The 14,384-nt window shown below is 33.3% G+C and overlaps 1 protein-coding gene across 1 annotated transcript in view; it reads left to right on the forward strand.

The window, feature by feature from the left end:
- hpse2 (heparanase 2) overlaps positions 1–13,839 on the forward strand; it is a 92,212-nt gene extending 78,373 nt beyond the window's left edge. The window contains exons 11-12 of the mRNA XM_051125356.1: positions 5,251–5,397; positions 13,589–13,839. Coding sequence (XP_050981313.1) covers positions 5,251–5,397; positions 13,589–13,751 — 310 coding nt within the window. The 3' untranslated portion in view covers positions 13,752–13,839. The remainder of the gene's footprint in view (positions 1–5,250; positions 5,398–13,588) is intronic.
- The last annotated feature ends 545 nt before the right edge of the window (positions 13,840–14,384 follow it).

A 14,384-nucleotide genomic window follows, 5' to 3' on the forward strand; every position in this document is an offset into this window, starting at 1 on the left:
TTTAAATATAGCCCAGACTGCATTTAATACAGCTTCACTTCAAATAGAGATAAACATGGTTTGTTCTGACCGCAGTGTTTTATGTGGTGGAATAATGGATGCAGAGAGCATGAAACCACTGTAATTCAATTTTGTACAATCAACAATTTTGGTCCTGTGTTGGGTTGGCACTTGATTGCCTAATGTGAAAATTGGCTCCAGAAACAAATTCAATGAAATGTTCATGTTGACAGGAATGCACTTGTAATCCCTTAAACTGCTGTCTAGGTAGGCTGCTTATTAGATTTTGCACCATAACTTTAGCATATTCAGCAAATACACTGCCCTTCAAAAGTTAGAAAACACCCCTGGCAAAGTGTGGTTTTGGACGATATCAATATAAATCCTTATCATTTTTTGGTACAAATACATTAAAGTAACTTGACATTATCATTGAAGACCAGCAATAATAAGTCAGACATGCCCTATTGCCAGATGTGATGCCTGGTTACTGGTTTAAACTTGGCCCAGGTTTTTCAAAGATTTTTGGGTCAGCACAACTTAATAGCTTCAACAATTGATTGCCAATTAAGTTTAGAATACAATGAATTTAGGCCCAGATTATGCAGAGCTGTAATAGCTGCTAATGGTGGATATTTTGATGAATCGAAAATGTAAGTTTTTTTCTGTGTATAAACTGTTTATGTAATAAAATATGTTTTCATAGTTTGTGTTGTCCCTTATCAATCCTTATAAAGGATTTATGCCAATATTGTCCAAAACCCCACTTTTCTTGGGCGTTTCAAAACTTTTGGAGGGCAGTGTACATCACCATAACAAGATTGTATGTGTGTATATTGTCTTTTTTTTGACCTGTAGCATTATCTCCACACAGATTCCCGTCATTTGAGTACACAGCCGATTTTAAGGCTTACCTGCTCATTCTCAAACTCATAAATTACAGAGTCCAGACAGCCACTCTTTCAGAGTGAGAGCCCATAAAATTTAACAAGTATCAATTGTCAAGTGTGCGGAGTCTCTTTCTACAGTGTGAGAGGCGCTGAAAGACACCAGAGGCTCAGGCAGGTGAGGGGAGTAGAGCTGCGGGACAATAGGAAGGTCTGTACCCAGGCCAGATAAAAAGTGCCATCGTTCCCTTTGATGATTATCTATTACCCCAGAATGATGTGAGCGGGATCTGCCAGCTTTTCAGCAGCAGTGTAGGTTTACGCTCTACAGATCCCCGTGTCTCAGCTCAGTTACAGCTCTGTGTCAGTGCTGCTACAGGCCCCTGGCTTCAGGATTCCTGCAGGACGGACGTTTTTTGCTGGAACAGACGTGTAAAGAAAACAGTATTGGGGAAGATACTTTGAAATATGCTACTTGTAATGTGAAGTGCAGTCAACAAAACATGAAAGCTGTTTCATTTTAGCATGTCTTTTTAAATGCACTACCATTCAAAAGTTAGGGGTCAGAAAGATTTTTTAAATGCTTTTTGAAGGAAGTCTCTTTCCCTGTGGTCATCAAGGCAGCATTTATTTGAGAAAAAAACAACAACAACAATGGTAAAACTGTAGTATTGTGAACTGAATATTATTGCAATTTAAATGAACAATTTTGTATTGTTTAAAAAAATCATATTTTAAAAATTAATTGGTGAAATTGTGTTTGTTTTGTATTTGTTTTTATTTCATTTTTATTTATTTAATTATATTTACAATTTTTTTTTTTTTTTTTGCAAAACCGTGATACATTTTTTCCAGAATCCTCTGATGAATAGAAGGTTGAAAAGTTTCAAAAGATTTCTTTTTGAAATCTTTTGTAACATAAAAATGTCTTTGTCACTTATCATTAGTTTTATGCACTCTTGCTGAATAAAAGTAATAATCACTTACACACACTAACACTAAATAAATTTTACTGACCCCAAACTTTTGAACGGTCATGTATATAACACAGATGTTATCATTTTATTTTATAATGAGAGCAATATTTATCTGGCAATAACTGTGAGGATCTAAATTTAGAAAACAACACTAAGCTGAAGAAATAAATTCATTAAACACAAGTAATATAGAAATGTCATAATTTGTATTCATTTGTATTAGCTGAAAACTAGCAGCATTTACATATTTTGTTAAGTAAAAGACAACATAAGATTGAATGAATTTCTGAATCATGAAAATGAATTTAATCACTAGAACGACTCACTCAAATGATTCACTGAATCGGTAAAATGAACCGGTAAATCACTAGAATGAATCATTGATCACTGAAATCATTCGCCGAATCACTAAAACAAATCGCTATATCACTAGAATAAATCATTGACTCACTGAAATTTGTCACTGAATCGCTAAAATGCATTGTTGAATCACCAAAATGATTCAGAGCAAGTAAGAGACATTTTAAGAATATTGCTTCTTTTTGCTTGCCAGTGAGTGACTTTCCAATATTGCATTGCTACTTTTAGTAACTTCGCAATAGTTTAGAAATTGGATTATAATTGCATGATTTGGTCATGTGAAGCTCTGGCATCAAATATTTATTTATAGCATCTAGGACTGCACTTCTATGTTCTATGCTAAACCACTAGAATGAATCACTGACTCACTGAAATCGTTCACTGAATTACTAAAACTAATCGCTAAATCACTAGAATGAATCATTGACTCACTGAAATCAGTCACTGAATTGCTTAAATGAATTGTTGAATTGCTAAAATGAATTAGAGTATTAAGTAAGAGACAGTTTAAGATTATTTCTTCTTTTTGCTTGCCATTGAGTGACTTTCCAATATAAGGCATTGCTACTTTTAGTAACTCCCCAACACTGTAGTTTAGAAATTGGTTTGTGATTGCATGATTTGGTCATGTGCTCTGAAATCAAGTATGTTTTTTTTTATAGCATCTAGGATTGCACTTCCGTGTTCAATGCTAAACCACTAGAATGAATCATTGACTCACTGATTCACTGAATCGCTAAAAAAATTGATTAAGTCACTAGAATAAATCATCGTAAATGAATTTGTAAATCAGTAGAATTAATCATTTACTCACTGAAATAATTCTCTTAATTTCTCAAATGAATTGCTAAATCACTAGAATGAATCAGTGACTCACTGAAACCATTCACTGAATCACTAAAATGAATGGCTAAATCACTAAAATAAATCAGAGTTAAGTAAGAGACATTTTAAGATTATTGCTTCTTTTCGTTTGCCAGTAAGTGACTTTCCAATATAAGGCATTGCTGCTTTTAGTAACTCCCCAACACTGCAGTTTAGAAATTGGTTTGTAATTGCATAATTTGTTCATGTAAAGCTCTGACATCAAATATGAATTTATAGCATCTTTGAAAAAGCACTTGTAGGCTATGTTCTTTTTTTAATATCTTAATTTTCATTTGAGAGGGTTTGAAGTTTTTAGGTCTGCAACCAGGAAATATTTGAAAGTAAACTGACGTTATCCGGTTACACAACTCTGGCAATTTCTGATACATACGGATGACAGAGTTCTGGGCCACGTTCAAAATCTCATCACGTTGTGTCTTATTCATCAAACCGAAACCACCACAAACCGAACAAGTAATCTTTGTAAATGCCATGAAACCTGAAACAGCTGGTCTACAGCTAAAAGCGATTCACTTAGTGCTTTGCCTGTCCAGTGGCAAGGTGACGTTGACTGTGTCTATTGACAGACAGGCGATTTTATTTAAATAAAAATGTTTTTTATTAAAATGACACTCTTAAATGTCAACAACAATATTATTTAATTCCCAGAATTTCCCCTGTGTCAGTGGAAACGCGAACAATGTTCCAAAGACTTTTTTTTTTCCTCTCGCAACAGTTTACAGACATTCGGGTCTCATTCCTCTAGCCTCTTTCAAGTTTTTCGTTCTATTAGTGGTTAAAATGGCCGGTCAGACAAGTCATGGATATGCTTTCAGCATCTTCGCTAATGCATCACAACACCCTTATACAAAACAGGCCTCCTTCTCGATGCTTTGAGTGGTTTCTCCGGTCCACATTTCCCCAGGACCATTCGCTGACATCAAACAAAGGATTCCATGTTTACGTTCCCCATGCGAATGCTGGAGAGGCACATTGTTTCAAAGTCTTGGACAATGTTTATCATTTTTCGATCTGTTCGTCTGATCTAATGCGCCCTTCTGGAAAATATCTACCCAAGTTACCAAAGTCTATTAAAACTGAGACACCACACATGTATCACATGACACGAGCGATGTTTTCATTACACAGTCTCGGGTTTGTCTCGTTCCTGATTTTTTTTTTTTTTTTTCTCCCTTGAACTCTATTCAGTGTGCGCCAAGGTGTAAAGATGCACATGGCCCAGGTTGCTCGTGATCGGTGAGATTACTAACAGGCTCGCCTGACAAAAGCCAATCTCTCACCGGTGCAGTCGGGCCTTTGCAACATGTGGTATTCATGCACCGCAGCGATGTTTTCCTTGCCTTGACGTTAAAATCCTTATTGAATTTTATCATGTTTGCCTAATCATGTTGCCAGATACTTATCTTTAGTTAATACTCCCTAAAGCTTGCTCTTCAGCGGTATTACCTCGAAACGCTGAAACGTAAGCACAGTCCTCCAACACATATAAAGCTTTTGTTACCCCAGCGAATTTGGGAGGGGAGCTAATGCTTTTACAGTTGTTATATAAAAACAATCAGTTCTTTTACATGACGTAGTCCTGGGCCTCCTTTGCTTATATACAGTACTTTATTATTTGGTTATTGTGTACTGAAGGAGGGTTTGGGCTTGTATAAAATAAAACACATTGTCTCTTGTAAATGGAATTCTGGGAACAGACTCAATGTTTCTGTCAGTGTTATGTGCGTGAACAATGTATGTGGAATTTCAGATGCTAAATTAGGCGAGTTTGAGACATTTCATCTGCAATATCTGCCCATATTCTTTCAAATGTGTTGATTTGTTTTGGAACTCAGGTGCATTACATTATCAGTATCAGAGGTTTGTTAGCTGTAACGCCATTTATATTACCATTTAGAAGTAGCTTTTGAAATAAGTCTGTCATGTTCACCCAGGATGCTTTCATAATACAGTACAAATTGTAATAATGTGACATATTATTAATATTTCAAGTAGCTGTTTTCTATTTGAGTCCGTTTTAGAAGGTAATTTATTCCCGAGATGTCAAAGCTGAATTTTCAGCAGCTGTTACTGCGGTCTTCAGTGTCACATGATCCTTTTAAGTTTTAATGTTTTTTTTTTCTCTCCCATTCCTGCAGTCATGATTATGTCAGAGGGTCCATAACCATCTACATCATCAACCTGCATCGCTCACGGAAGAAAATTAAGCTGGCCGGGACTTTACGAAATAAAACTGTTCACCAATACCTGTTACAGCCCTTCGGCACAGACGGACTTCACTCCATGTAAGTCTGATATCATCCATGAATCCATGAAAAGGAATGTAAAATAACACAAAAACATTTTGAATATACTCTTTGTAAACTCTTAATTTTTTGTTTTAGGATAACTGACAAATTTATTTTAGTTTTGTTCAATTATTTTACCCTTCAAAGGTTTTATGTTCCATTTATTTATATTAAAAGAAATATATTAATAATATAATATATTACAGTATCTTTGTTAGTTAATGAAAATACAGTTGTTTATTGTTAGTTCATAGTGTACTGTATGAACTAATGTCAACAAACACAACTTGAATTTAATAATGCATTAGTAAATGTTGAAATTAACATGAACTAACATTAATAAATGCTGTAGAAATATTGTTTATTCTTAGTTCATGTTAACCAAAGTAGTTAACATGAACTAAGTAGTCACAGTGTTACCATAATATAATACATATAATAAAATTCAACTTTATAGTATATTTTTAGTACTGGTGAAATGAGATTACTCATTGGTGGAAGACTCATTTTTTAATATTTCTACTAATATTTAAGTTTCAAGTATTATATTATATTATATTATATTATCAATGATAATAATATTATATTATTTATATTTATTGTAGTAATGTTAAACACTAATATTAATTATAATATTATTTCCTTGGTGGAAGAGTATAATATATTAAGAATTATATTATATTATATTATATTATATTATATTATATTATATTATATTATATTATATTATATTATATTTTGTTCAATATATAGAATTTTATTACTAGGTGTTGCAGTAATAAAATGAAGAATGTGATTTATGCTTCTGTTCTCAGTAATATTATTATATTAATTATATTAAATGTATTAATTATAATATTATTCCATTGGTGGAAGAGTATAAAGCATTATGAATTATATTATATTCATAATTGTGGTTTTATATATAATTTTATTACTTGGTATCACAGTAATAAAATGAAGAATGTGATTTATGCTTCTGTTCTCAGTAATATTATTATATTAATTATATTAAATGTATTAATTATAATATTATTCCATTGGTGGAAGAGTATAAAGTATTAAGAATTATATTATATTCATAATTGTTTTTTTATATATAATTTTATTACTGGGTATCGCAGTAATAAAATTAAGAATGTTATGTATGCATCTGTTCTCAATAATATTGAGAATTAATTATATTAAATGTAGCATTGTAAGATTTCATTGGTGGAGAGCATAATACATTAAGAATTATATTAAATATAGTATATTATATTATCTTATTGTATTATACTATATTATATAGTACTATATTAAATTATCTAAACTTATTATTAGTTATCTCAGATCTCTGACCTCAGCTTATTTAAGAATGTGGTTTATGCTTCTGTTCTCGGTTTACTGTAATAATCAGCGTGGACTGTTGTTGCCTTACTAAACACATTAACTCAGACGGAACAGATAAATCTGGTGCTCTATAACTGTCTACACACACACAGCTGTGCTAACTGTTTTCTAACTAAATATTCAAGTCTTCCACAAATGGGGATCCCGTTTCGCCAAACACTAACCTAATCATGGAAAGGCCAAAAGAGAGACCTGGGTCATAAAAACACGGTCTGTTCATCCCCTCAAACTCTTAAATGGGATATGAAGATTATCCTTACTGAAACAAACACGTCTGCATCCTCAGCGTCTAGCTTGACCCTTCTGGACGAATTCTTCAGCTTGAAGCTCTTCTGAATGTGTTTTCAGTTCATGTGTTCAGCATTTTCTATTACATAAATGCTTTATATGGTGCCAAGTACATTAGACATTAGTCATGAATGAGAACCTTCACTTAACAAACATCCTCACTGGTCACAAACACCCCATTTCATTTTGGTCTGATGCACAGATTGTCTGTATTTGCACTCGGCTGTTAAGAAACACATCATATTTTTCACTCGGAGCCGACAAAAACACCAGAGAGTATTCTGTTTTGAGTTTTCCACTAGAAATAATTTGAAGCCAAGAACAAAACATCAAAACGTCCATTAAACATGGACGATCCAATTGAATTAGCGTAATAACATTGTCTTGGTTTATTGAAGCTCAATTCAAACTGAGTGTACAGTGAAATGCAGCTTCCTTCGGGGCAGATGTTGGCAATGGTTTTGTCAGCAGCTTTCAGCTTGAATTTCAACCAGTTTTTGCACTCCTCTCGCTTTTTTCTTGTTTTCTTTTGAGGAATTGTGATCCAGAAGGCCACCTCTGTCTGAGCTTAACGTCTATTATTGGGAGTTAAGCGCGACGCTTTGAAAACACGATCGTGGTGTCGATCAGTGAAACAGAACCTCTTTAAATAAGTCTGCGCTAAAATCCCTCCGTCCCGCAACAGGAGGAAAATCTGAATGGAGGATAGAAAGGAAGAAGCAGAGAGTAATTACCAGTTATATCACAGAGAGCAATCTATCACAGACCAGTATGAAAACAAACCCATAATCATGCGTGTTTTGATAGACCCATTCCCACGGTTAATGATCATAAACCATCCACTTGCTCCATAATATTTATAGAAATATGAAAAGACTTCTTTTTGATTCCAAAGAAACTAGAAAGCTTGCAAATCTGCGGCTATTTTTCTATTAAGTCTTCTCGTGAAGTCCAGTTATTAGGTTAATTGGTCTGGTATTCCCGCCATGCATTGTCTATGCAGTCCGAAATACTGAAACATGCGGCGTGTTTGTGTCTTCAGAAATGGCCACAGCTCCATATGGGCTGAATCAGTGTGTTCCAGAGCAAATTCAGTGAGTAACATATACAGGCAGACTATAAAGTTACTCATGACACATTCCAATGCTTAACTCCTCTGTAACACATATGCAGGGAAATTAACTGCTCATTTTGTGGGGTCACACTTAAACACTCTCAGACAGAGTTGCTCTTTTCAAGGATACATTTTCCCTACAGTGTTTGGCCGATCTGTCTTTGTCTGTTTTGAATCATATTTCTGTAATTCAAAATGGAAACAAAGAGAGAAAGGGGTATTCAGAGAGCTGGGTACATTTACCTGACATTTACAGTCTTTCAGATACAAGACACTGCAGCACTCATTTCAAATATAAATCAAAGACTAATAAATAAATAAAGAATTGGAAAACGTGAGTGTGAAGACTTTTACAGTGTTACAAAAAATGTTTTGAATAGATTTGTGCTGTCACAGGAATAAATTCACACACACACACACACACACACCCACACATGCATATATATATATATATATATATATATATATATATATATATATATATATATATATATATGTGTGTGTGTGTGTGTGTGAATTTATTCCTGTGACAGCACAAATCTATTCAAAACATTTTTTGTAAAATATATAATACTTAATAAAATATATAATTATTTAATTTTTGGAAAAAAAATAAATAAATACTCGGATGCATTGAATTGATCAAAAGTGAAGACTTTTATGTTGAATTACTTTGACAAAAATGGTATTTCATGTATTTCAAAGAAATTCTGTTGTTTAGCTTTTCCGTCACAAAACAAAATGCTTTTAATAATGGTAAAAAAAAAAGGTTATTTTAGAATCTTTTTAAGAAATTAATACTATGCATTAAGTGACTGCCAAGACAAAGAAATTATTATTATTAGTTTTTATTCTTTGTTTAAATTATTTTATTTTTGAAAGAAAATTAATACTAGGATGCATTGTCATTAAAAGAGAAGACTTTGACATTAAATTACTTTTACAAAAAAATTGTATTTGAAAAAATTGTAAGAATTGCATGTGAAGAAAAGAGTTGTTTTTAATTATTTTTAAGAAATTAATACTATACATTAAATTGATAAAAGTGACCGTGAAGACTTTCACAGTGTTACAAAAAATGTACTTAATATATTTCAAAGAAATTCTGCTGTCACAGGAAAGGATTCACATATATATTTTGTTATTATTTTATTTATGAAAGAAAATTAATACTAGGATGCATTAAATTGATCAAAAGTGAAGACTTTTTCTTGGAATTGCTTTTACTAAAAATAGTATTTGTAAAAAAAAAAAAAAAATGAATACTAATTTCATTAAAAAATATATTAAATAGAAAAGAGTTGTTTTAAATTATTTATAAGAAATTAATACTACGCATTAAATTAAAAATAAACTGAAGGCTTTTATAGAGTTAAAAAAATGTACTGAATATGTTTTAAAGAAACTTTATTTTTGAAAAAAAAATTACTAGGATGCATTAAATTAATCTAAAGTGATTTAAAGACTTTTATTTTGACTTACTTTTACAAAAAAAAATATTCCATTTATTTCAAAGAAATTATGTTGTTTAGCTTTTCTGTCACAGGACCAAATTAATTTAAAAATATATTATAAATAAAAAAAAGAGTTATTTTAAATAACATTATTACTGTTTTACTGTAATAATGTGTAAATAAATGTTATAAATTGTGTAGAAATACTAATATAACAAATGATCGACTTTATTTATTTTATGTGCAGCTATTATTTTTATTATTGTTTTTTGAGGACTCTAAACATTTCAAACACGGTTTTCACTATTACATTATCACAGAAAAGTCATTATTTTCAGTACTTCGTCGCTGTTCTGAATAGTAATATTTAGAAAAGGAGAGTAAGTTTTTAAATGCTTAAAAATGTTTTCTTCCAAAAAGTCTGTGTACCGCTCTCTAAGTTACCCGATGTTCTTTTTCTAAGCCTTAAAAGCTGTTTAATATAGAAGTTGATCTGAACATTATCTTTTAAATCTGAGACACAGCTGTGTTGAGAACTTCAGACCTGGAGTTTCTCAAAGCAGAGCTACTGTGTGATCACGCCTGATGTTTGTGATCTCTGTGTGCCTTGAAGGGTTTGTCTTTTCAGGTCTTTTCATTTCTCAAACACATACCTACATCTGTAGCCAGAGGTTGTTAGAGCTCCAGAACTATCTGGAGACTTTAATTCAATTTGCGTTCTATCCAAAGGAAATGCTGATCTTCCTCTGCAGAAGCCCTGAGAGAAACACCACTGACTGTGTTCTTACATACTTCTGTGCGCTTTGAACTCCTGAGCATAAATCCTCCCTGGGGGGGAAGGTTGATTGGGAAGATCAACAGTCCCACCTCACCGTTGCGTCTGATGCGTGCCGTCACACTGCGCTTCACAAGGGCTTCGGGCCCAAAGCAAACTCAGCTTCCTGATCATTTCAGTCTGTGGTATCATAAGATGAGATTGATCGTCCAGACGTCTGCAGAAAGAGTAGAACTATAGGAAATGCTCAGACGGGTCCTTTCTTTATAAAAGTGTATCCAACAGTGCATATAGAAAAAAATCATTTGAAGTTTTTCATATAAGAATAAACATTTAAACTTCCATCTGTGATTAGACTCGTGTTAAAGGGATAATTCACCCAAAAAAAAAAAAACAGTTCTGTCATTTCTCACCCTCCACGTGTTCCAAACCTGCACTCTTAACCCTGTTTTTTGGCATTGATGGTTCCATGAAGAACCTTGAACATCCATGGAATCTTATGATGGAAAAAAGGTTCTTTAGATTTTTAAAATGTTCTTTAAAATGGTTCTTTTAAGAACTGTTCACTGAAAGGTTCTTTGGAGAACCAAAAATGGTGGTTCTATGACACCACTGCAAAAACACCCCTTTGGAGCCTTTATTTTTAAAAGTGTGTATGAGTTTCTTTATTATGTTGAGCACAAAAGAAGATATTTTGAAGAATGGTTGTAACTAAACAGTTGACGGTAGTCAGTGACTTCCATAGTATTTTTTTATAATATGTCAGTGGCTACCGTCAACTGATACGTGGACCGCAGACAACGATGACACGGTAATATTGTTTTTTCCCCCTCTTCCCTAGTTTATTTATTTATCATGATGGCAAGGAGTATGACAGAATCACTTGCTGTGCTCAGAATAACACACTGCCGTATTACTCTTACTATTTTTGTAGTATGAAGTGCTGTGTACAGTATCCAGATATCCAAATTACCTACTATATTTGCATATTCTGTGGATTCCCTAGTGAAAAATAAATATACTAAAATGTATTTAAAATACAGTTATTTCATGCTAAGTACTACAAATACATTTACATATTATGTACTTAATAAATATACCCTGCATTTGTACTTTTAGTATTAACTGGTATAAAGTCTGCTAAACTGGAACAATTTTGTACTTAATGCACTTAAGTTGTCCTGAAGTAGTGCTAAAGATATACTTAAGTATATTTGATTGTGCTGAAGTGAAACTATTGCAAGTAGACTTTAAAACATTGAAAGACCGATATTATTTAAGAATCATACATTCCTTATCAATAGTGACATTAAAACATATTTTAGGCTTAATAGTAGGAAATGTGAATTGTGCACAAGTAGTACTCCAAATAAAGTTTAATTGCAAATTTTTAATATAATTTTTATGTCAGTAAGTCTCAAGCAATTTGTCAGTAAATATGTTAATAGACTTGAACGAACTATACTTAGTATAAAATAAATGCTTTTAACATCTATTACTTTTTACTAGGGTTATTATATGACACAATGCAACATGACCTTCCATTTCTCTAATGAAGACACTGAAATCAATAAATGATATATAAAGTAGTTTTTATTATGTATTATATTAGTCATTAAAGATCTTTAAAATTAAAATCTGAATTTTGTTTTAACTAAACAAAACTTTTAACAGTCTGGTTATTTTCTTATTTTCTTTCTTTCTTTCTTTCTTTCTTTCTTTCTTTCTTTCTTTCTGTCTTTATTTATTTATTTATTTAGGAAAGAAGTTAATACTACATTAAATTGATCAAAAAGTTACAGTAAAGGCATTTATAATTGTATTTTTTTTAAATAAAAAATTGTTAAAAATTCAAAAAAAAAAAAAAAAAACACATTTCAAATAAATGTGCTTTTGAACGTTCTTTTAATTAAAGAATCCTAAAAAAAGTGTTTTCAACATTGATAATAATAATCAGCATAACAAATCAGCATATTAGAATGATTTCTGAAGGATCATGTGACACTGAAGACTGGAGTAACGATGCTGAGAAATTAAACTTTACAGAAATAAATGATATTTTAAAATATATTAAAATAGAAAAGTTTAATATTTCACAATATTATGATTTTTACAATATTTTGATCAAGCAAATGCAACTTTGGTGAGCATTAAGTACTTATTTTTAAAAAACATTTAAATAATCGTACAAATCCCAAACTTTTGTACAGTAGTGTGTGGCATCCAGCTGTTCCAAACACTCTCATATCGGGATGTTTGTGTTTTCTATAAGGTTGATAATGCATCTGTAGCGCCCTCTAGTGCGCGATTCGAGAGTTTCTATTATTGGAGACTCCCTTTTACACTTTGGGGTAACTGGGTCCTAAAACCAGCTATTTTTGTCTATTTTTGTACTTGGAATGAAATTTGATTAACAAATTAACTTATTTATATATTTAAAAGCCCATCACAGTTACAGGAATAGGGCTCTTCACTGAGCTTCTGCAATTCTCACATTGATATATTAAAGCGTTAGTTCACCCAGAAATGAAAATTCTGTCATTAACTAATCGCCCTCATGTCGTTTCAAACCCGTAAGACCTTCATTCATCTTCAAAACACAAATTAAGAGATTTTTGATGAAATTCGAGAGCTCTCTGACCCTCCATAGACAGAAAGGCTCCTTGACATTGAAGTTCCAGAAAGGTACCAAGACAAAATAGTCCATGTGCCATCAGTGACTCAACCATGTTTTTATGAAGCTACGAAAATACAGTTCTTCCCCTCCGTGTCACCCTAGCGATATTTTAGAGAGTGAATGTAAACAAGGGGCAGCGCATACGTGGTGTTCATCAGCAGCACCACGCATGTGCATTGCGCTATTATATTTTCATAGCTTCATAAAATTACAGTTGAGCCACTGATGTCACATGGACTATTTTGTCGAAGTTCTTGGTACCTGTCTTGACCTTCAACGTGGAAGGAGCCTTGCCGTCTATGGAGGGTCAGAGAGCTTTCAAATGTCATCAAAAATATCTTAATTTGCGTTCTGAAGATGAACAAAGGTCTTACAGGTTTGAAACGACATGAGGGTGAGTAGTTCATGACAGAATTTTCATTTTTGGGTGAACCAACCCTTTAATATAAAACAGGTTGCACCCTAACACACGTCCCTTTGCTCTGCAGGTCTGTGCAGCTGAACGGGGAGCCCTTGCGTATGGTGGACAATGAGACGTTCCCTGAGCTGAAGCCACGGACTCTCAGGGCAGGAAGAACGATAGCTATGCCACCTGTGTCCATCGGCTTCTACGTCATCAAGAATATTAATGCTTATGCCTGCCGCAGATAACACACACTGACCGACCTCAGACCATCCCTCGTGGCCTTTTCCTCTTTTTAGAAGCCCACAGAGACGTGGAAAAGACCCCTTGGTTCAAGCAAGGGTTGCACTGAAAGCTTCCAACAACATTTCTCCTCTTTTTTTACCACAAGAAAAGCTCAACTTGTGGAAAGTGAATGTATTTTGGTTGCCCTTTTGTGTTTTCTTGTCGCTTTCGGTTCCGGGAGTGTAATGAAGTCTCGCGGTACTTCACGAGTGTCACTGAGAGCTTTGTAATATGATGTTGAAGACCAATTTAAGCTACAAACCCAGTGCAGTAGAATATGAACAATCAGAATCGGACCTTTTTCACATTTTCTGCGGTAGTTTGGTGGGAAAATCTGTGCAATGGGTTCGAACATGGTAAAATGTGTTAATCAGATATGACAGCACTACATTCTCATTGGTAGCTCGAAACATTATCAGATTAGCCGAAATATTTTAGTGATGAAAATGCACAGGGCGAAGGATGCAAGCGACAGCCGTTTCAATTCTCAGAAGTTCTGTGGGTGCGGATTCTGTGTGGGCCTGTCTGTCAGTTTAATGTGATTTAGCCGAGTAGGACGTGTTCCTGGATCAACATCCTTGCTGGTTCTTAAACAA

This window comes from Labeo rohita, chromosome 13 (assembly GCF_022985175.1).
Source record: "Labeo rohita strain BAU-BD-2019 chromosome 13, IGBB_LRoh.1.0, whole genome shotgun sequence".
NCBI lineage: Eukaryota > Metazoa > Chordata > Actinopteri > Cypriniformes > Cyprinidae > Labeo > Labeo rohita.